The 23,517-nt window shown below is 40.0% G+C and overlaps 1 protein-coding gene across 6 annotated transcripts in view; it reads right to left on the bottom strand.

Annotated features, from left to right (window-relative positions):
* The window catches only part of FMN1 (formin 1), a 393,438-nt gene that overhangs the window by 236,371 nt on the left and 133,550 nt on the right, over positions 1–23,517 (bottom strand). For 3 of the 6 annotated variants that reach the window (XM_065595382.1, XM_005309777.5, XM_042857429.2), the window contains 2 exons: positions 18,762–18,879; positions 3,946–3,978 (listed from right to left, as the gene is read on the bottom strand). In XM_065595382.1, coding sequence (XP_065451454.1) covers positions 3,946–3,978; positions 18,762–18,879 — 151 coding nt within the window. Of the gene's footprint in view, positions 1–3,945; positions 3,979–18,761; positions 18,880–20,719; positions 22,987–23,517 lie in introns of those variants that run through there. The other 3 variants (XM_008174657.4, XM_005309778.5, XM_008174656.4) reach the window with 3 other exon arrangements.

Below are 23,517 nucleotides of genomic sequence, written 5' to 3'. Positions count from 1 at the left end.
TGCATATTACAGCAGTGTCTATTAGTTTTTCAAACATAAGACTGTAACTCATTTGTGTATGTATGTTTACCTGCTTTCACCTTGTAAATAACTCATTTCTTTTTCCTAGCTAATAAATCTTGAGTTAGTTTATTACAGGATTGGCTACAAGTGTTGTCTTTGGTAAGAGATCTAAGGTACAGTTGACCTTTGGGACTTGGAGTAACTTGATTTTTGCTGTAAGGGACCATCTATCAAAAGGCATGCATGCATGGGTGGCAAGATAGACCAGAGTGACCAAGAGGACTGTCTGTGACTCCATGTTAAGGCTATTATAGTGCGTTGGGAGTTTACACTTGTTACTTGGCTGATTAAATTAATTATATAACATACAGCCAGTTTGGGGTTTATGTCCTGTTCCTTGACACTCTGCCCTGACTGCACCTGGCACTCAAGGTCATGAGCCACTCCAGACAGCGTGACAAGGACGACAAAGGGAGATAAGGGAAAGATGCAGATTTTTAATAAATTGCTCATATTTTAGACATTGCAGTTTTTCTTCTTCTACTCAGGGCCGGCTCCAGGCACCAGCCGACCAAGCACGTGCTTGGGGCAGCACCTGGTAAGGGGCGGCCAATCTTGGGGTGGCGGGGGGGCACTCAGGGTGTTTTTGGCAGGGGTTCGGTCGGGTGGCGCTGGGAGGTGGGGTGGGTTGTTTTTGTTTTGGTGGCTGGGCGCGCGGGGGGCTTGGGGGGTGGGATTCGGCAGCGGCGCTTCGCGGGGGGGGGGTGGCGTCGCGGTGGGGGTGCTCAGCGGGGGGGGGGGGGTGTTCAGCAGCACGGCTCGGCGGGAGGTGTGTGTGGCGGTGGGGGGGTTCAGCAGCGCTGCACTCCACGGGGGGGGGGTGTTCGGCTGTGCGGCGGCGCTCTGTGGGGCTTGGGGGGTTCAGCGGTGCTCCGCGGGGGGGGGGGGTGTTCAGCTGAGCAGTGCACCGCAGGGGGCTGGGGGGTTCAGCAGCGCTCCGCGGGGGTCTGGGGGGTTCGGCAGCGCTTGGCGGGGGGGGGGGTTCGGCGGCATGGCGTTTTGGCAGTGCTCCGCGGGGGGGGGGTTCAGCGGTGCTCTGCGGGGGGCTGTTGGGTTCGGCAGCGCTTGGCGGGGGGTTCAGCAGCACGGCGTTCGGCAGCGCTCCGCTGGGGGGGGGGGTGTTTGGCGGCGCGGCGCTCTGCGGGGGGGGGGGGGGTGGTTCAGCGGCACTCCGCGGAGGGGCTGGGTGGTTTGGCAGCGCGGTGCTCCACGGGGGGTTCGGCGGCGCGGTGCTCCGGTGTTGTCGCGGTGCTGAGGGTGTGTGTTATGGCGGCGCTATGGAGGGAGGCACTCTTTTTTTTTCCTTGGGGCGGCCAAAAAGTTAGAGCCGGGCCTGCTTCTACTACTCTATTATTTTTAAAATTAGAGTATCAGAACCAGGCTAGATTAAAGAAGAGGAGAGCAACACTTGAAGCAAATTAAAGAAGCAAGTTCTGAAGGGGTTGCAGGGTGTTCAGACTCTGCTATCGTACTGATTTGATGGTAGTTCTGGGTTTTTTTAAATTGTTAAACTATTAGTATATGCAGGATTGTTGTAGCTATGTTGATGCCAGGATCCCAGGCAGTGCATGAGTCTTCTGTTTGCGGAAGCTTACATGCGAGCACTGGACGTTCCCTAGGAGTGGGGGGGCCACCGGCGCCTGGACTATGACTCCGCCCCCACTCTTCATCTTCCCCTACTTTCTTCCTACCTCCGCAGTCCCCTTGCCCACTCCTATCTCTGCCTCTTCCTGCCCCCACAGCACCCTTGCCCACTCCTCTCCGCCTCTTCCCCCTGAGGCCCGCCCCACCTGCCACCCGCATCCTCTCCCGCCTCTTCCCCCTGAGGCCCGCCCCCACCTGCCGCCTGCTCCTCTCTGGCTCTTCCACCTGAGGTCTGCCCCCACCGGCCGCCAGCTCCTCTCTGCCTCTTCCCCTGAGGCCTGCCCCTACCCGCCACTCACTCCTCTCCATGGGCAGAGAGGAGCGAGCAACGGGCGGGTCAGACCTCAGGGGAAAAGGCCGAACAGGGGTGGGGCCTTGGGGCAGAGCACGGGCAGGGCCATGGTCTGGGCATCAGCGGCCCCTTCACTTCCAGGGAGCTTCTCTTCTGGTGCTCCAAAGGCGGCACACCTTCAAAGGGAGGTGACCCACACTTCATCTGCGGTATTTGCCCTCCCCTGCATGGGCAGTCTTTTGGGAGGATGCTTAACCTCCCCAACCTCTTATATGTGCTGCCCATGCCAGAATATTAGAGAGACGAGGTGGGTGAGGTAATGTCTTTTATTGGATCAACTTCTGTTGGTGAAAGAGACAAGTATTCAAGCTTACACAGAGCAGGTCCCTTATTAGTATTTAAATACATAACAGCTAGTGCTTTAATTTTTTTAGTGATTTCTGATAGTATTTTACAAATATACTTTTACAAATTCCAGAAAATGAGAATACGACAACACAAAACAGGTTTCAAGCAGCTTGAGTTCAATCCATATTACAGGGCTCCAAGAAGGATTAGAAATGCAGCAACAGTATGTCAAGGGTCATTGCACTTCAAAGCATCCCAGATGCAATGTTGCATGCATTTAAACATGACAGATTGCATGACAACCACAATATGGAGGTATTAAATGGATCTCTGACACGAAGTTTCACTTAATATCTCCATCTCACAACTGCAATGACTTCAAAAAAGACAGAGTGTGGGTGGTTCTTTTAAATAAATTATGAATAAAATTACAATGTAAGCACAGAAAGCAATTTTTAAAATAAAGATTTTTAGGTTGGTTAGTTTTAAAGAGACAAAGGGCCATATTTATATTCTGGACTAAACATTTTGAAGTTAGATGTTAGAGGCAAAAGGGGTTTTGTTTTTAAGAATTCCTGCAGCAAAGTTTAAAAAAATGTTGATAGGAGAAAGTCAATCTTAATCAACACAAATTAAGCTATAGAGCAATAGTTTTCTGCAATTATAATCAGAAACCTTCAGCAATTCTTCTAATGCCAAATTTGCAGACAGAATTTATTCTCTGCCACAGATAATTTTGCCTTTGTTTAAAATATTTTTATTTCTTGCCATTTCTATATCACTCAGTACTGTAGAACATTACAAAATATCAGAGGTGCTCATATTTGATGCATGAGTCACTAGACTACCATTGTCACTTGGATTTGTACTGCAATTTCCTCAATGTATAAGAGGCTTCTCTAAAATTAATTGACAGAAGCATTGCTCAAATGATAAGTGTAGTAGAAATAATTATGTATTAATAGGTTAAGTGGTTCCTTTCATTTCCTTACAGCACAATTAAAATCTGCTTTTGCTTCCAGACACTTCTTCACGGATTCATGAATAACTCTGCTAGGAATTTATATACTGGTATCTAACTGCCTTCACACAGCTTTGAAATGGGTGAGGTATTGCCAGTATTTCCTTCTCAGAGCTAAATAAATTCTTGTTCTGAATTAGGAGCAATGTGTTCCACGGGATACATAAAATGTGACAGTTCTCTGTTGTCATGCTGTTCCTGGGAGCCCCAACATTTTAGTATTGCAAGATTTGTTACTCAGACACAGAACCTTTTGAGATGGGTATTCAAATGAGAGAGATTAATCCAAGTGCTACTTATTTTAATGGGACACTTGTAACTGCGACATGCTAGATGAAACTGAATTGGTTTGGTGATCACCATAAACTTCAGGTTAGAATTTTCCCATTTATGCTGCAGCACTACGAGGGGCCTGGTTAATTGTTAGCTCAAAACTTTGATAGGCCCTGAATACATATTCTTTATAAATCTTTGCATTGTGAAAAAAGGTCATAAATTAGGTACCCACTGCCTTTAAGGAAACGAGAGAAACCAAAGACTAGACACACACAGACAACAAAATACACTCTCTACCCACCTGGTGGTCCCTCCTTGTAAAGTTTTAGGTGAGCTAGAGACAAAAGCATAAGCATTTTAGCCTCAAACAATATATTTATATTTTCATATTCATTACATATATCAGATATAGTACTTGGTGATTCTCATATCAAACAGCAGTAATTCTAAAGGCTTCATTACTCATCATTGTCATTATTCACTACTGCAAACTGATCTACACTATTATCAGGAAAAATTGGGTCTTGATTGTGAACTGCTTCATCTCTGTTAACTGCTAATAAAGATTACCATAACTTTTAGCAGAGAAGTCATAAGTACATTTTTAGAACCCTTGCAGTCTACACGGATACCAGAGAAACTCCATTTTGAAGTCCCCAGACTCCATTTTGTAATTCTGGCTTCCAATTTAAATAAGGAAGAGTCACTCCACCATTAGATGGAAGCTGCAGGTTATGTAGCACTGAATATAAAATTGGTGGGAAAACCAAATTAGCAGGGATCCAGCAGATCATAACACTCTGAGGTAAACAACAGTGGTGACCATGTGAATAAATGTGTAGTAGGAAAAGAAAAAAAAAATGAATGAAGATGGAATGTGTAGTAAAAGAAAAAACACTATAAAACGTGACTAGAAAGCTCTGAAGTGACTGTATAAAAGGCAGTGTGTCAGTGGGCAGCCAAGAAAGTCAGAGCTGAGGTGCTGAAAATGCAGATGGAGCTGAGGAGAATGAACCGGAGAAGAGCAGATGAGAGGAGACTTGAAGAAGCAAGCGAGAAAGCAGCAGCTGCAGCAGCAAGTGGCAATAGCACCAGGAGTCCTGTGTCAGCAGACAGAGTAAGCTTGTCAGTTATAATTACAGTATAGTCTTAGAATGTGTATGTGTGAACTAATAAAAATGTTTGTGTGTGTGTTGATAATGAAATAAATTTATAAGATTTAAATCATTTAAGGACTGTGTCAGCAGCCTACGACAGACCAGTCATCTGTAAAGGATGCAACCGCTTAGAATCATCTCAGCTGTAGGTTATTGTGGTTGGGGTGCTCTTTAAATTGCTGACGGGATCTGTGTTTTCAGATTACTACTGTATTATGGATTATTGTTTATAAAAATAAAAAGGTGTCTTGTTTTGGAAAAGAATACTGCTTGTGTCAATCAATCATTTATCAGAAGGAATTTCCTTAACTACCCTAGTGATCCATACCGTAGGAGAACAGATAGGTGGGCTGTTTTAAGGGAAAACCTTTTAGGGGATATTTAAATTAATCTGTTTTTGAGGGAACCCTAGGTAAACCCAGGAGGGGCAACAGGTGAGCTATTCTGGGGTACCCTAATTCTGTTTTCAGCGTAACACCACATGTGATTCGATTAACGACAGCTCATGTATGGAAACACCCACTTGTAAAACAAACCTGCAAGCATTGCTACAAAAGTCACAACACAAGATATTATATACGCATATACATGCACGCTGTGGAATGATTAAAACATCTGTCTTACCCACCCACCCCTTCAAGGTTTTCACTTGGACATGACAAATGCCAAGGTCATGAAACTCACCACTTACCATGAAACTCAGTCAACTTGCTTAACAGGACAACTCATCCCAGAAATTATTATGCTCAGCATTTTTCCTCACATATTTCTATCTTATATAACTTGATCTGAAGCCACAGATGGGGATGAAGATTTTGTTTTTATAAACAAGCAAATAAATAAAAGTGATGTGTTCACTGATGAAGTGGCTATGCTCCTATATCTTGTCTACAAGCCAGGGGGGAAATTTAGTGTATAATTCGCAGGAAAAAAATCCCCCTAAGCAGTGTATTAGGTGTGTTAGTGTCTGGTAAAATTAAAGCATATATGTGACATTACAAGCGATAACAGAAGTATAAGCACAGACTTCAGTTTTCCAGACAGTACATACTACAGCAAGAATCTCTCTCTAATGTGTAACATACCCAGTAACGTGAAAGATGACTAATTTGCTTTGGACACTACACATACATTATACAATGGCTTAGCACATGACATTTATTACCATACCAACAGGAAAAAATATCTGTATAAGGAACAATGCATACAATTGTTTTGCTAAATACAATACACACCTTTCTACCTTTGACATGTGATACATAGCAAAATTCCTTGTACAGTAAAGAGTTCACATTAGTGTGAGTAAAAAGCACAAGCATTAAACAGGTATTAGTCACCGTAGAATGAACATTCCAGGATGTTGCCTTAAACAAAGTAAGTGCATAATATGGTGCCACTAATACCAACCACAGACAAAGGCAAAGAAAATTTAATTTTACACATAAAAATTAACTTGGAGAAGCTCTAAGTGCACTTACAAAAGTTAAAAGAACCATATCAAACCAAACCAACAGCTTTCTCCACCTCTATAGCCCTCCTTTCTTCTCCTTACCCATTCCTGGGTAAATAGATGAGCTTCACATGCTGCCCTAAAAGACAAGTCTGCAACTTAACTGAAAACTCAGCATTCTACAAAATGGTGAAAAGAGGGATTGTGCATGGTCAAGATGATGGTGCTATTCTTTTTAGGCTCTACACTGAATTAGGTGTTTTTGTTTGAGATTTCTTTTGGGAATGGGACAGCAGAAAGAGCAGAGATTTAGACCCCAATTCAGGACAGCACTGAAGCACAGGCTATTTTCCTGAATCAGTGTACCTGAAAAATGCTGAGCTCACTCAACTGCAGCATATCCCTGAAATAAAGCTAAAAGTAATTTAAAGTAACACCAGGCCTACTTCTTCCCAGTTAACTAATCTTTTATATCAATCAGGTTAAGAAGTTTCCTGGATAGATCTTCAGACCACCTTCCAAACATAAGGGTTTGCTTCTCCAAACATCAAATAAGAAATTAGGAGTTCTTCTCTGCTATTAACTGAAAGCTAAATATCATAAGTAGCAAAATTCATAATGAAGGACTCTAAAGTAGAGTAAAGCTTCTTGGCCAGTACATTCATTGCTGTAAAAAGATCTCACTATTAAATGGAGTATAGAGCAGTATCTGAAAAATAAGGCTAAAATAAAAAACTTAACTGCTGGAGAACAAATGTACCAGAAAAAGTTTAAAAACTAATGAGCAACCTACCATTCCTCTGATGTAGCACATCCTACAGTACCGATTCTCCACTCACTCCTAATGATACTGATTCATTGCAGTTCTGAACAGGGCGCTTTCTTCATTTGCTTGCCCATATTCATTACCAGCCCCACTATTCTCAACATTCTGAAGAACTCTCTACATTTCCTCCTCCATTACTTTCCCATGCAATTTTCTGTTTCAGCCGCTAGGTGCCACCAGTACATCCTCCCACATTGCTACATAACTCTATGTGGGTATAACTTAATACCACAGGCATGATCCTGCATGCTTATTCAGTCAAAAATCCCACTGTTTGAATAAGGAACGCTCTAACATTCTGCCCAGCAAACTCAGGCTACAGTAACTGTTGGAGAATATTATTTTCAGCAATTAAAAAAACATTCTAGCTTGTATTGGCATTTAAATTAAAAATATAATTAAAAGCAATTTAATATACCTAGAATTAAGGTGAGAATATAGGCAAATATGGCATTTTAACAAAAAAAAACAAAAACAAAAAAAAGCCTTATATGCATTTTTTAAACATCCAGTCAATTTAAGCTGAACATTTAAGGCTCGTAAAAACTGTGAACAGTTGAAATGTTCCATTAGTTTTGTATTTAAAATTTTTTACTATAGTGCTTGTAATGCAAATCTTGAATTGTTGTGCTGCTACATTAGAACCAGCAAGTTAAAATTAACAATAACAAAGGTGAAACTACTCTACTTTCACAAGCAAGCTGAATGAAACAGAAAAAAGGATGCATACAATTTTTGTAGTCTTTTAACTGCATCATTTAAATTATTAGAAGTTTTATAAAATTAGAAATTTTCTTAAACAGGCTGCAGTAATTCCATATAATTAGAATTTTTATTTATTTATTTATTTGCAAAACATCCCTAGTTTGAACTTTGGGGACAAAATAAAGAAAGTGAATTTTTTTTAATAGTATTTTGCTATCACAGTGAATATTTGAAACTCCCTTGGTACAAATGTCATAGTCAAATCAGGTCTAGAGTAATAGTTCCCTGGAATAAGGAATTCCTACATTGCAGAGAAACTGTGCATACATACACCAAACACAAATAAGCACCCATAAAATAATCACAGCTAAGAGCCCTACCCATAAAATGCAAATGAGAATTAACATGAAATGTACTTAACCTTAGAGCTGCACGTATTTGGTTTTGCCTTCTCTTTCTTTTCCATTTCTTACTTCTGCTCACTCTATTAGTTTTTTTTCATCTTTCCCTGCATTTCTCCATTTTCCCAAATTAATTTCCCTCTTCATCCTGTGTGGTCTTTCACCTATCTTCTGTCTCTTCCCCAAAGATTCCCCTCCCTTTCCCCACATAGTTGATTTCCAACTCCTCCATTGTTACCCTTTAGTTTTCATTGCTCTTTAGTCCCCAAACTATCCAAGGCCCCAGAAGTCAGCTACCCAGTAGCTTAACACAATTTCTTGCTCACCCTTGTTTAAGAGCAGAGAATGGGCAGCCTTACCCTCCCTTCCACCACTACCAGATCTTTCTCAAATTAGTGGGGGGGAAGGGAGACCTGCAAAGTCACCCTACGCCCTAAAATTTCAAAACAGAATGGTCATCAAGGATCTCTGAAGATTCTGGAATAATGAAAGTGTGGGTGGTGGAGGGAAGCAGTTTCCATGTCACTTGGGAGATCCCCCCCGCAAAGAAAATCAGGTGAGGGGGTAATTTGAAGGACAGGTGGTACCGATCCGGGAGTTTGAACAAGCATCTATTGAAATCTGGATATTCACGGTGGTCTAAATAAAGTCTAATTATTGGGACCACCCTCTAATCAAAATTTGATAATTGCTAAATTGTTACAGTAATTATAATTATTAACTTTTTACTATAAATGGAGTGATCTCGGTAATCAGATAATGAATGTCCTAAATAATGGAGGCCAAACATTTCAATAAAATAAAAGGATTCCTACAAGTGTTTGGGCTTCACAAAGGAAAACATGTGACATCTTGGTGTCTCTTCTGCATAAAGGAAGAACACAGCTTCCATTCCCTCTGACTGCAAAGCAGCATAAAGCACTGTTCCGTGGTAATCACCTGAGTAACTATCTGATTGATCTTTCTTCTCCTGTTACAGGTAAGGCTAAAGCTACAGCTCATTTACTTGATGACAGACATTAATAACATCACCTGTCACTTTTGTCCTCCCAGGAAGGCAGCAATAGAAATATTGCTGTTGGGCAGCTGCAGCCTGATTTATGTGTCAATAAATATCCTCCCTACTCCATATTTGCGGAAAAATCATTATGTGACTGGATCACATGATACAGTGTGCAATTATCCTGTTACAGTGGCAAGGTTCCAATAGTACAATACAGCAAATAAATGCCACCCAACCAACAAACAGGAGGAGCAAAGTTAATAAGGAATTTCTTCTGAATATTACAAATTCTTCCCACCCATTCCACCCAGCAAAAGATTAAATAAAAGATACTTGTTTCTCCACGTAAATTACTTTTTCAATATACAATGCACCTAATCCCAGACTACACACATACACAGTAAGTACACATTCTATACATTCTGAGGTTCCTGAGAGCCTGGGACAGCCAGAGGATTTAACACCATATGTAAGAAATACCTTCTTATGTAAAATACAATGGATCCCATACTGGTAAGAGCATGTGCTTTTACCATATGGATGGAGATGAAACCAGATGAGGCCCAAAACTCTGATATAAATCCAGATCCAAAATTCTACAATGTTTGAGGTTGTTCTGATCCAAGATTTTAATTTAGGCTCATTTTTAAATCACACAAGTTCACAGGCTGGTTCTGACAAAAGTTGAACACACATGGTGTGTAAGACTGCAGAACAAAATCTGATACAAGAGAGTAAATTCCATTAAACCCATGGGTTTTATTATTAAGCCAAATGGTCTCGTCTGTTTTGGCACCAGATTCCTGGAGCCAAAACCTCAAGTGATTATTCTATTTGTGCTATGTAGAACTGCTTTTAGATACTGGCTTCCCTTCCACTAGTGAATTGCACAGCACACCAAAGTATTGCGATCTGACTGCCCCGTGTGAATGTTGCTGGCACAAACTAAAAGGCACCTTATTCATGTTATTGTAATCCTCTTTCAAACAGGACTATGTTAATGCAAACTAGGTACCTTTTGTTTGTGCCAGCAGCATCCATACAGAGCAGTTAGATTGCATTCACATTTCCGTAGGTCGCACTGCAGCACTGTGTGAACTTTGGCTTAACACACATAGATATATAATCAGTATTGCTTAATACACTACTGGCAGGTGCTCAGGGCACATCTACATGGTGACACAGAAAAGTTAAGGCAAATCAACTAAAAATATGAAGTCAATGCACATAAGTTAATGCACATTAAACCCTCAGGTGGATATTCTCATTCAGGAGTAAAGTGGCCTTCATTCACATGACAAGTCCTCTGATACTACAGTCATGAGAGATGAGCATTGTTTAAGAACCCATATAGAAGAGAATATAGAACAGAACTGGCTGCCTACTCACAAGCCCCAGGAGTAGCCTCTTGTAGTCAGGAGGAAAAGATGAAGGGGAAACTTTGCTCACTGCCCACCATCCTTATTATTAGTTGCATTTCAGTTGGCATGAATGAGATTCTGACATTAGGAGAAAAGATGTCACAGTCATTCCAGATGAGTGACATTTGGAAGATATAAAAATTTAAAATGGCTGCACTAGTCACAAGTGGCAAGCTGGCTTGTAATAAAAACATCAGCTTCCCAACAGAAATCTAATGCAACTTGCCAAAATATGTTAAATCATACCAAGTTGGAACACACCTATTATATTATAACATTTGTGACAAATAATATAGTAAAACAATTTTAAACTCCTACTTCCATCACCAAATGAACTGGAGTCAAATTGGCAGTTACCATCAATCACAAAAACTCCAACTTCAGTCAATATGCACATAATAGGGGAGCTAATTTATCATTTATACCTAACATATCCCTACCTAATCCTTTCTATTCATTAATAAACTGTTAACTCTATTACAGTTTTTAATACTATGTCTAAATAACAACTGTTAAGATCAAATGAATTCAAGTAACTATGAGGGTATGTCTACACTACCACTTAAGTTGATCTAACTTACATCGTTTGGGGTATGAAAAAGACACCCCCTCTGAACAATGTAAGTTACAGTGGCCTAAGCTCTCTCCATACTGGTGCTATGTCAGCAGGAGATGCTCTCCCACGACATAGCATAGGACTATTCCACCTCCGCAAGAGGTGGAAGCTAACAGGAAATCGCTCTCTGTCGGCATAGAGCATCTTCGCCAGACGCACTTCAGCGGTGCAGCTGCACGGATGTAGCGCTTCCAGTGTAGACCTGCCCTGAGTAAATTGGATCTTGCCACAAATAATGGAACAACAACTGTTTTACTCGGACACACTAAAATGTTCCCTTTTCTGCATCACGTTTCTCAAATGAATAACCCGTCACATGGCAAAATCTCTTTATGTGATAGTTTCCAATAGCCTTTTGTAGGCAATAATACTTAAACATATCCTGAATTTCTATAAACATTACAAAGCCAAGAACCCAAAAAAACTGCCAGCCAGAATCTCCTTGAACTACTCTTATCTACCAAAACAATGTGCATCACAAGTCATATTTGACATCCTAGAAGAACAGGCTTTCTAAATTCTATTTTTGCATCTCAGCAATAAAATATGGTTTCTTCCATGAAATCCTTTATTTGCTAAGATATGGCCAATGCAAACCTATAGTAAGTACTCTATTATCAAATCAATAATAAAGCATACACAATATTTATACCAGAAAATGTCATTATAAAGGTTTTAAAATAAAACTGTTGATACAAGTCAGATACTCTGCTAGGGGTCCCAGTCCATGAATGAGGTTCCTAGGCTCTAGTGCAATATAAATAATAATAAACTTAAATACTATTAGTTTTATTATTGATGAGTACATAAAGCTTGACAAGAGATAATAAATACAATTATGTAGAGTTTTGAATGGGGGCGGGAAATCACATCAGGCTTTCATTAAAATACAGAATGCTTTGCGGGTTTGAAGTTAATTAAGCCAGATCTTTGCAGTGAAAACTCTAACTCCCTATCCAGGCACAGAAAGTAGGAAGCTCATATGTAAAATATGATCACTTTCTTCATGGTGACATTTCCCCTTGAGGGTCAGATTCCACCATTTCTACTCTAAACAGCCAGAAATAATTATAGTAAAAATGGTGAGATTTTGCTGCTTGAAAAAAGATGTCCTCATGAAACCCGTGAGAATAAGTGTTGGCAAATAAGAACATAAAGTGAAATAGATTCATTTATACTCCAGCATCCAGCTGGTTCTTAAAAAGGACAGGCTCCAAGTGGAGTATTCACTTTTTTTCTTTTTGCCTGAAGAGATCCCTAAAGAATCTGGCTGCTGTTGGCTAGCTGACAAATATAAGTTCTGAGAGACATAAGCCACCTACATAGTGTTATTCCTTATTCATTTGGAAAAAATTACAAATAATAATTCTTTCACTTACAAATATTTTCCTCTTCAGACTACTTTAACTCCACCCTTATAAAGGCATTTAAGTATTATCTCCATTTTACAGAGGAAGAATGAGGCAGACAGTATAAATAATTTACCCATGAAGGAAGTTTGTGTAAAAGCCACGATTAGAGCTCATGAGTTTGTGGCTCTAACCTATGCTCAGACCACTACATACATTGCTCTAGTATACAAGACTTTCATTTGGTTTAAAATGTGTTGAAGGATGGATCCCTTAGTGGCAATCCACAGCACAGCTGAAAGAGGTTTTCATACTTCAGAAACTGTAGAGAATGCATCTGGCATTATTTGGTATTTCCTTTGCTATTATTTAAAACACCTATGTTTCAATAAGAGCTCTCTCCTGCAGAGCCTGGTTTCTCTCTCCTACAAAGAAATCAAAATTCTGTTTATAGCATCAGTCTGTTGCCATAGAAACTGTGGTGCCATAGAGACAGCATGACTTCACTGCAGGATCAAGTATGATGGAAAGACAGGCTGAGGGAGCAGAACCTTGTTTAAAAATATAAACAAAAGAATTAACTAAAAAGATTGTTAATAATAGCTATGAAAGCTAAATGGATTTATATTTAAGTCTGATTCATTCCAAAGTTGTCTCCAATATGAATGCCAATTAAGTCCTTTTTTATTTATTACTCTTTTCCCCCTTTGTTTAAGCAATAGGACAAGTTGTTCCAGCTTCAAGTGACTACTAGACCTACATTTACTAAATAAGCATTTTTAACAGAGATCATCAGACCTGCAGTTTTTTCCCTTGTGTGTCTTGGCGATGATAATTCTTCAACCACAGGAGTATTATATACTGAAAGATCTTTTACTTCATAGGTAAACTATGCACATGCAAAGAATAATCATGTAACTATGCTCTCTGCATTCTTCCCAGCTCCAAATGCTGTAATGTATTAAAGAGATACTTAGCTTTAATTTTTTTTAGATTGACAAATTTTAAGAAGTACAGTTTCTGATAGAGAACCCAGTAAGTAGTGTCTGTTGATTTTTTTAAAAATCCTTTTCGGAAGATTTTTACAGGTGTATTTATGCTTTCCTGTTTATGTTCATAAGGCACTTTTCAGCAAGGGAGAATCTGACTTACTGCCTGGCTATGTAGATGAAAGCAATGCAGTCCAGCCCTCATGGTTTATTTCTTTGAAAGTCACATGATTTTGGCCAGGGCTGGAGTCAGTGTAGCTATAACAGGAGAAGCTTCATACCTCTCACAAATTTCAGGCTTACCCAAAGGAAAACATCCTCCAATTGGCTGCATTTCCTACTTTTTTGCCTCCGGGGGAAGAGAGCAGCCAATCAGGGCTGCTGCAGGAAGCAGGCCGAGCTCTCCCCCTGTCCCCTCAAGAGCAGAGAGGACTTTTTGGGTAGTGGACAGCGAAGGAAAGTAGCTGACACCATTCTTAGAATAAGGGAAAAGGGATCAAAACGAGCAAAGTGGCTCAGGGTGATCTTCCAGTTCCATCCTCCTCACCTCACCCCTCTCCATCCCTATCACACCAGATCTGGGAAAGGTGAAGGAGTGAAGAACCCCTGGAGCTGCCTCCTTGCCCCGGGTCTGGAAGATGAGAACATCAGGAACTGCAAGAAAAGAGATTAGACTGGAGGAACAGGCAGATGTGGGTGCTGAGGGGTGCATAATTAATAGTTGGGGTGTGGGAAAATGTGGAGATGAGGGGACCCAGTTAATTAATTCAAATTTTGGGATTTGGGGAGAAGCTGGAAGCTCCACACCATCAGGCAGCCACCAAGAGCTCCTGCAACAAGGGCCAGAATCACCTTACTCAATAAATTTGGGAGAGATGGCGACACTAATTGTCACACACACACTGGAGATGCGTAGAGGGAATTAGAAAAAAAAAGCACAAGACAGACCAAAAACCTCAGTATAGACTTTTTTTTTATAAATCTTAGAGTCAATCTACTGTAAAAATGATATGTTATCACTGACTTCTTTCTGTTATAACAAGCAATGCCATACTGGGTCAGACTAATGTTCCACCTAGCCCAGTAACCTGTCTCTGAAAGTGGCCAGCGCCAGCTGCTTCTGGCAGTTGGAGGTTTAGGGACACCTGGAGCATAGGGTTGCATCCCTGACCATCTTGGCCAATAGCCATTGATAGACATATCCTCCATGAACTTATCTAATATTTTTTAAACCCAATTAATACTTTTGGCCTTCACAACATCCCATGGCAATGAGTTCCACAGGTTGACTGAGAGTTGTAATCTTAGCAGGGCTACCAAGCACCACAAATAGGTCTCCTGTCGCCTGTTTGCACCTCAGATGGATTCTCACACGTCAAGCCAGGCTGTATGCAAGCATTAGGGTCTATCAGCAGTTAGTCACTCCTACCACTTGCTGAGAGTCACTGTGATGCCTGTTGACTAGGCAACAAGAAGCCTCAAATTCTTGCAGCCACCATGGAGCAAAAGCCAATGAGCAGAGCAGAGGGAACAGCAAGACAAAGAAGTAAGGAGAGAGCATACAGCCTGGGCATCCCCATCCCCTCAGATACAAACTGCTAGTAGCTTCCCTTCCCATCCTGGAGATAGGATTCATTCTTCCCCCTGCTTTTAGAGAGAGTGAGGCTATAAACTCCTGCCTCCACTCCCATATGATTCTAGTGCCCTAACGGTAGTGGCACCTTCCTGTTGCAACTCAGCCACTGCTGGGACAGAGGGAAAGGAATTCAGTGATGCTCTCTTATTCATAAGAAACAGCAAACATGGAGCTAAAAATATCTTGGCAGCTGTGTTTTATGGAGTATTTGTAAGTACAGAAGATACACAGTGTTTTTACAGAAATAAAATTTTCAAAATGACTTATTTTAGTCTCTATTCTCTAATGGTCACTAAAAAAAAAAAACCCTACAGCAGTTCACCAAGATCATGTTACTCATTCAAATGGTTATGCTGGGGAAAGGGATTTAGATGAATTGGCATAAACAGGGTTAATGAGTAGCAGAAGGAAGAGGTGTTGGCTCTGAAATTTGTCCTTGGAAATGGAACCTTAAAGTAGACAGTTAAAGTATAGTGAATCTGGTGAAGGTCATACTGTTTTGTTTTTAAAATGAAACAAATCCTAACCTAAAAAAAGTAAAAATCAAATAATATACCACAAATATTATTTCTATATTGCCTTCTATTACTGTGGCAGCTGGGCACTTTATTTACAGAGATTAAAATGCAGAACAAGAGCGAAACAAACTACTGATCAAATGCTAAACAAAATAAGTGATTTTAAAATTGTGCTAGACTCAAGTTGTGTCTGACTGTGACTAAAAGGAGCACATTCCAAAAAAATCAGGGGTGGATAACCAATATCTGAGAGATCCCTGCCAATAGACAGTGTATAAAAATAGGTTCTGAAAACAAGAGCTTTCCATCTGGTTTTAGCTGTTGGGATGAGTTATCTTCTGAGAAACGCTCTTTCAATTAATAGAGTCCCACACTATTCCATCATGCATCTGACGAAGTGGGCATTCACCCACGAAAGCTTATGCACCAATACATCTGTTAGTCTTAAAGGTGCCACAGGACCCTCTGTTGCTTCTATCAATTAATAGAGTCCCACAGTACTCCGCACTTAAAGATAAACACTATCCCCTTAAATTGCACTTGAAAGCAAACAGGAAATCAATGAAGACTGGGGTACAGGCTGTGAATATTCAAAACAGGTCTGCACTACACAGATTGCTACTTGTGCAGATGACACTACACCGGGGACAAGTAGCATTCTGCTCTTCCAGGATCTTGCAGATGAGCTTCAGGGGTAGTCGTAAGCAAAGTGCATTGGGTTTTCAATCCTAGAGCTAACACAGGCAACATGGCTGATTTGAGGTTTTCACTTACAGACAGTTGCAGTGTCCTAGCCAGTCATACGGTTTCACTTCAAGCCACCACTACTCTCTGGGTATCCAGGAATAATTATGGAGCCAAGAGGCTGCGAACCATTTAGGCACAAATCTACTATACATCCTCAACAGATGTTACAGACACAGCCTTCACCCAACTCCTGTAAAAGCATCACTTGTGTTTCATCACAATTGAATCACCAGCAGTTTGTTTTCATCAACATCCCGATCTCTGCCAGACACTGGGTGAATAATGGGACTGTAGAATTTAGGCTCTATAAAAATAAGGCTTAGAATACCATCAGCATTTTGATGACACTGTCACCCACAATGTCTCAGTAACAAACAACAATATATGTGGGATCCACCTTCCTATTCACATCCCAGTAAAGCATGACCTAGTTCATCTCATTACTAGTACAATATGGAGCTTTTGTTTATTGAAACTTGTTCCCCTTTTGCCATGAAAGATTATATTTCACTTTAGACATCTAGGAAGTAGGAAAAAAGATAGGAAAGCCCTTTTTTCACTTTTCATGTTAGGAAAATTAAATATTCCGAATGTAATACTTTTAATAAATAAATAGAAGTTTCAGAAAAAGAGACAGCGGAAGTCCTGTGAAAAGCTGAAATACTGTACTTTGCACATATATTGTACTGTTCATTTAGGGATCTCTCTGACTTTTCTAACTGATTAGATACAATGTAAGTGATCCAATTCAGTATGTAGACGTATGGTGGGTCAGATGAGTTAAGAGCTGTGTTCCTGTCAGTGCTTGAAAAACAAATGTAGTTAACTTTCTGAACACCCCTGTGTGGCAGATACGCCTTGTGTTACGTCCATTTTATAAAGCAGTAAACTAAAGTAGAGAGAGAGGTTAAATTACTAGCCCAAATTCATAGTGAGTCAACTGCAGAGACAGAAAAAAGCCTAGGGTGCTAGTTCTCAGTTCTCCCCTCTAATAACTTAACTACCCTCCCTCTTTTCCTACTACAAAATACTTAAATAATTTATTTACTTTATATGTTAACAGTACTATTTTGACACAGAACATCATTTAACTAGCATTATTCTCTTACCTATGGGTAATTATTCAGAAATAGAAGGGGTTCAGGAGGGAGTGAAAAAGTTATGAGTCAAGGAGAACGTGAAAAGAGTGAGAATATGTAATTTAGAATCCAGACAAATACGAAGGGACACAACAGAAATAAACAAGATAATGAATCATATAGGAAAAGCAAATCCATTACTCCCATTTACCCTCTCTAGTAATACAAGAGCAGGTGGGCCTTCATTGAAACTGAAAGACAACACACTTAAACCCAATGCAAGACAGGCAATTAAACTGCAGAATTTATTGCCAGAATATAGCATAAAGGCCAAGAATTTAATCCTTTTTTAATCCTACTAAATCTTTTATGGGTAAGTTTTTCAAAAGTAACTAGTTGAATTAGGAACACAAATCCCATTGCCTTTCATTTAGGTGCTTTAGAAATAACCCACAATGTATGAGTCAGCCAGAGTTACACTGGATACAATAAACACATTTTAAAAAAATGTGGCTATGAACCCTCATGCTCAGGGCACAAGCCAACAACTAGCTGATATGGGCTAGGACGAAACATCCCCCTACAGGTAAACTATTCCGGAAACGTCCAACATTGGGTTTCTCATGCCTTCTGCTGAAGCATCTGGTACTGGGATCTGTTACACGCAGAATACCAAACTAGATGGACCAATGATCTGATTGGATATGGCTACTCCTATGTGTCTATGCAAAAAAGGTAACAAAACTAAACATGTTAATACTCCTACTTCTACTCTGAATGTAAAAACATAAGTGTGATGGTACCTAAAGAGAATCAGCAAATCAGATCAGAATCTGGCGGATTCAATACCCAAAACCTGTTCTAACCCAAAAAGAAGGAATCTCTAGTAATTCTGACATATTAGACCGTCTTGATCCCTCCACTAATTTAAACAGAGCTGCACCAGAGATATGTTTGGCCTAGTGTATCAGAAAACAATGCCATTTTTTTTCATAAGAAGTTTCAAAAGGTTATAATTTCTTCAGATGGCATCCACACCCAGAGAGTTTCAAATTACCTACCTACAGGTCATGGTAACTAGTTCCATGCTGGGAAAAAAATAATATGCTTTCAGCTTTTTAGAATAAGAAAATAACCATTATATTTTTATATTTCACAAACCCAACACTTGAAACATTACAACGATCCATTTCTGCAAGTCTTTCACCTTTTTGTTTTACCTGCTTCAGTGTACTTCAACCCCACTTTTTCTTTTCCATCATTGATTTCAGGTGGTGGCCAGACAGCCTGGAGTTTCCCTGGAGTTTTGTCATCTTGCTCCGAGGGATTCAGGTCAGGCTATTCAAAATATGAAAGAGAAGATTAAAATGTTGCAATATTAATCCATTCCAAAAATGGTAAATGCTGCGTTTAACTAAACTTGTGTATTTAAAGCAATGGTCGTCCATAACTGGAGCTCATTTGCATTATAAAATTAGAACCAGGATGATTATCAGTTCGATTCCAATCCATTATAATGAAATCCAGTCGGTGAGGATGAAGAAAGGAGGAAAAGAGTGTAACAACAACTGCTTTGGGGGTGGGGTGAGGGGAAACATCATAAAGCTTAGTAGCATGTTACATGCAGCAAATTAATTTAAATTTAGCAAAGTGGCTCTGAGAAGCTGCCTATTCTTTTGTGAACTGAGGAGGCTAATACTGTGTCAGGAATATTAATCTTTATTCTGTATCTATAGCTAAGTTGGAAGAGTGAAACATAGTTTTGTTGCAGGTGAATTATAGTAGTGCTCACTAGTGTCACTGCTACACATGAGAAACAAATGCCCTGCCAGCGTCTATATTTTCCTCACCACAGGAAATTTACTGTAAGTTGATATTGTGTCTACAAGGTCTCAGTCTACCCAGGGGAAGTTCTTAGAGGATTTTTTAAACACCCACACACACACCCCACACACACACACACAAATGGAAACTTTGAGTGCAGGGAAACAAACTCTAGGTTATCCAGCTTCAGATTTAGGACACAACCCCACAATCCTTACTCAGACAAGCAATCCTACTGTAGTCAATGGAAATAGTTTTAGGAATTAATTACATCTGCACACATGTATAATTGTTAAAGGATGTGTCCTTCTTCTGCTCATTTAACTCAAAGGGGCTTTTTATTTATTTATTTATTTATTTATTTGCATTTATGTTCAGGTCTTTACTATGAATTTATATTGGTTTATTCAGACTCTCAATGTGGGAGAGTTTTGTGGGGTTTTTATTGCCTTTTTTCACTTAAAAATACACATATCCAAAACACCATATTGACAGAGGCTCCAATCCCATAAACATACAGGAACATGCTTAACTTTAAACAGATAAATAGTTCCACTGATTTCACTGGGAAAACTATCCTATGTACAGCTGAACATGTGGAAGTATTTGTAAGATCAAGGTTTAGGTGTATAGACAATTGAAAGAGAGGATACCTTTTAAGGCCCCTCTCTTGGGCAAGTCACCCAGAAAATTGTATACAACTTATTGTCTGTTGCGTCATCTGTCATAATACAATTCTTTCTAAGAGGGTTTTAAAAAACAAAACAAAAATTACTTTTAGAAGGAAAAGCCATTAAAAATAAAGATAGTGTAGAGTTGAGGCTGACACTGATCTCTGATAACTCTCTTTAGGTTTTCTTGAAGTCTAGGTATATGATATGAAGTTTAATATTTACAATAAGAATAAAGAGTGAATTTCAGTCTTAATTCTCTATTAGGATAATTAAAGATATTTGCAGTAAATACTTGTAATTTAACTTTGGTTCGGAGAGCACCCACATTCAGTGAAAGGAAAGCAATTGATTTGCAGCCACATTTTTTAAATTAGACACTCAAGTTGGAGGCCTCAAATATTTTGGATTCCCAACTTGAGACATCTTTGGCCTTGTTTTCAAAGGTGTTCATCATCTGTAATTCTCACTGACTTCATTCAGAACTCAAGTTGTCCAGCTCTTGTGAAAAGATTAAAGGTGTCTCAAGTTGGGAAGCCAAAACTTAAGGCTCCCAAAATCAGAAGCCACGCTTGAAATTTTGACCTTAGTTATTTTAGTTTACACCAATCATTTTATCAGCAGAAATTATTTTATATCCATTTACCTCCAGCCCTTAGAATGTAAAAGTAACTCAAACCTACAGATTTCAGGTCAGATGCTCCATTCCCAGACTTTGATTTTGATCTTTCAAATACTGCTTTCAGCGACTCCTTTTCATTTCTCATTTTGCGTTTGATGGCTTCCAGCTCTGAAGTATCAACAGTTATCTCCTTTTTTGGAGGCCGGGTAAACAAAGCTTTAAACACATCTAATGCCGACTCCGGTGGGCTTGGTTTTGTTTCTTCAGCAGGGGACAGGGTCTCCGTTCTATCAGTGGCTTTGCTCTCCTGGCCTTCATCACTGGTCTCAGTCTCACTAGTCTCCTCACCTGAATCTTCGGCTTTATCTTCACTTTTAGGGACGAACAGCTGAGAGAGCTGTTCCAGGAAAGTAGGACTTGTTTTAGGCTCAGCTGATTTCTTTTTAGTGAGCACGTCTGATGTAATATTAGATTTCTTAACAGGCTGTTTTAATTTAAGCAGAGCCAAATCACTGTCCTTCAGTTTAATTTCTGTGATAGTCTCTCCATCCTCTGCAGCTAGACCTTTTTTTCGCACACGCAATCCACTAAAGAAAGCAGGTAGCTGAGAGGTCTTTTTACCTATGGCTGATCTTGGGGAGGATGTGTTATTAGAGCCATTTGCTGAAGATCCTTGTTCTTCTCCACTCATAGGCTCTTGAGGATTTTCCCCTAGAGAAGGTGGGCCAATGCAGTGCTCGTCTGTTAACATTTGGTCTTCTCTAGGTGAGCTACATTCCAGATCACCATTCAGCTCTGTTGGAAGCTGCTGAGAAATTGGTGAGGTGGACTCAGTTTCATCTCTCTCCACAGTGGCATTACTTTCACTGGACCCTTCTGATTCCAATTCTTCCTTAGCCTGGTTGTTATTCTCTAAAGACTCAGAAGACAAAGCCACAATATTTAACACAGATTTGTTTGTTTCGTCTCCATCACTGTCTAGATCTGTACTCTCATTGTCCGACGCTGTATCACTTGTTGTATAGGCCAAAGTACTTTGTACAAAAATGGCATCCTTGTCATCTCTGTCACATTCAGACAAAGGAGGCTGTACAGACTCTAAAGGAGGAAGAGATGGTTCATTCTGTTCAGCTAGCTCCATATTCAGGTCAGCCTGGCCGCCAGCCTCCGGGTCAGCCTGGCCGCCGGCCTCCGGGTCAGCCTGCTGTATTTTGGGAAGCACATGATGTACTTCTGGATCATCATGACCACCACCACCCTTGTCTTGGTTGACAGCTTCGGTATTTGTATCAGTATCAAAAGTTCGAAATGCCTTAAGTACTGCTTCTTTTTTCAAAGTTGCTGGTTCCAATTTAGTAGTAAATCCAAAAAATGCTTTCATAGAAAATGCCGTGAAGAAAGGCTGTCTGCGTTCAGTCTCTGTTGCATGCCCTAGATCTAAAAGCTCACTGCCGCCAGGTGAAGTGTTATTTGCTTCCATGTTGGGCAAACCACAATATAGCTTTTACTTTTGTTATTACTATTAGTTACCTTCTACACAATTGTTTATTACATCCGTTCAGTCTATTAACTTACAACAGGAAATGCAATGGGAGCTCTTCTTTTTGTATCATCAGGAAAACTGGTCTCCCCAAGGTCACACTATCCCTCCTTTCCTGTTTCTAGTGCTGTAGTATGGACTGAAAGCGACTGTCAAATTTTACAACTCCAGTCCAAGAGAAACAAGAAGGCTCTGCATCTTGACATACAGTATTCAAAGTTCTTGGCAGCTTCGTTACTTGTTCCTTTACACAAAAAGCTTTTTGTCAGGGAAAATCTGCCAGCACTGTAATCTCAGCTGAAAACTCGACCAATGATCACTGCCCCAATTCCTGCAATCCTACTGGTTACACAAAACTAAATTCCTACTTGTTAAAAGTGAAGAGCAACTGTATAAACGAAAAAGCCCGTTGAACAGAACGAATCGCATTAGTTTCCTACTTCCTTATGGGTTGTGAACGTCTGTCAGCTGAAAACTCCTGAAAGCTTCTTTCATGTAACCTTTTCCACTTTGTCTAAGACCTCCTTTAGTTAATCCAGCAACACAAAAACTCTGTAAAATTAAAAATCCAGACAAAGCAATACTTCAAAAATCTCTCCCAAAGAAACAAAAACAACCTTCTTTGATCTTCTGAACTGTTCTGAATTCTCAACTGACTACAGTAACCAGACGTAGTGCCCTTGAAACTGAATAAAAAAATACCAGGCTCTCTTCTTCCGCTTTGCTGCAGGTTTCATCTGGAATGCAGATTTCAGGCTCCAGGGCCAGTTTAAAAAAAAAAAAAAAAACCACACCAAGAAGACTGGTTTCATATTACTACTGGTTTAACTCTCCACAGCTATTTCTGTGAACTATAAACAGGTACTTATCAACCATTCACCACGCCCAATGACAAAAAGCTATATGGATAGGCAGGGTAAACACTCAAAGCTCAGAAGTGAGCAATTAACTGTGTAGAGAACAGACCTGTTACTTTTTTATTATTTCAAAGTACGATACCTTCTGCAAAGACATTTCAGTTCAATAATTTCCTCTATATTGCCTACATAACTATATGTAAGGGGCTCTCTAAGGTAATTTCACTGTTTGGGAATGAAAGCTACAAGTTTGTAAACCTCAGCATTTCCAAGGGAAACATTTTTATTTGTAACATATAAATAAAGCTCATGCATACAATCTGCAAAAGTTCTCTCACATTAAGAGTAAGGTTTATTTTTATTCCCTTTTCAATTTAAGAAACTGCAAAAATTGCACATACACAAAAATTTCCTAATTTCCTTGTCTACTTCTTCCTGCATCATTAAGAGACTTGTTAAATG

This window comes from Chrysemys picta, chromosome 4, assembly GCF_011386835.1.
Source record: "Chrysemys picta bellii isolate R12L10 chromosome 4, ASM1138683v2, whole genome shotgun sequence".
In the NCBI taxonomy this organism is placed as follows: domain Eukaryota; kingdom Metazoa; phylum Chordata; order Testudines; family Emydidae; genus Chrysemys; species Chrysemys picta.
Note: the sequence above shows the minus strand (reverse complement) of the source record. Positions and strands in the feature narration are given on the sequence as shown.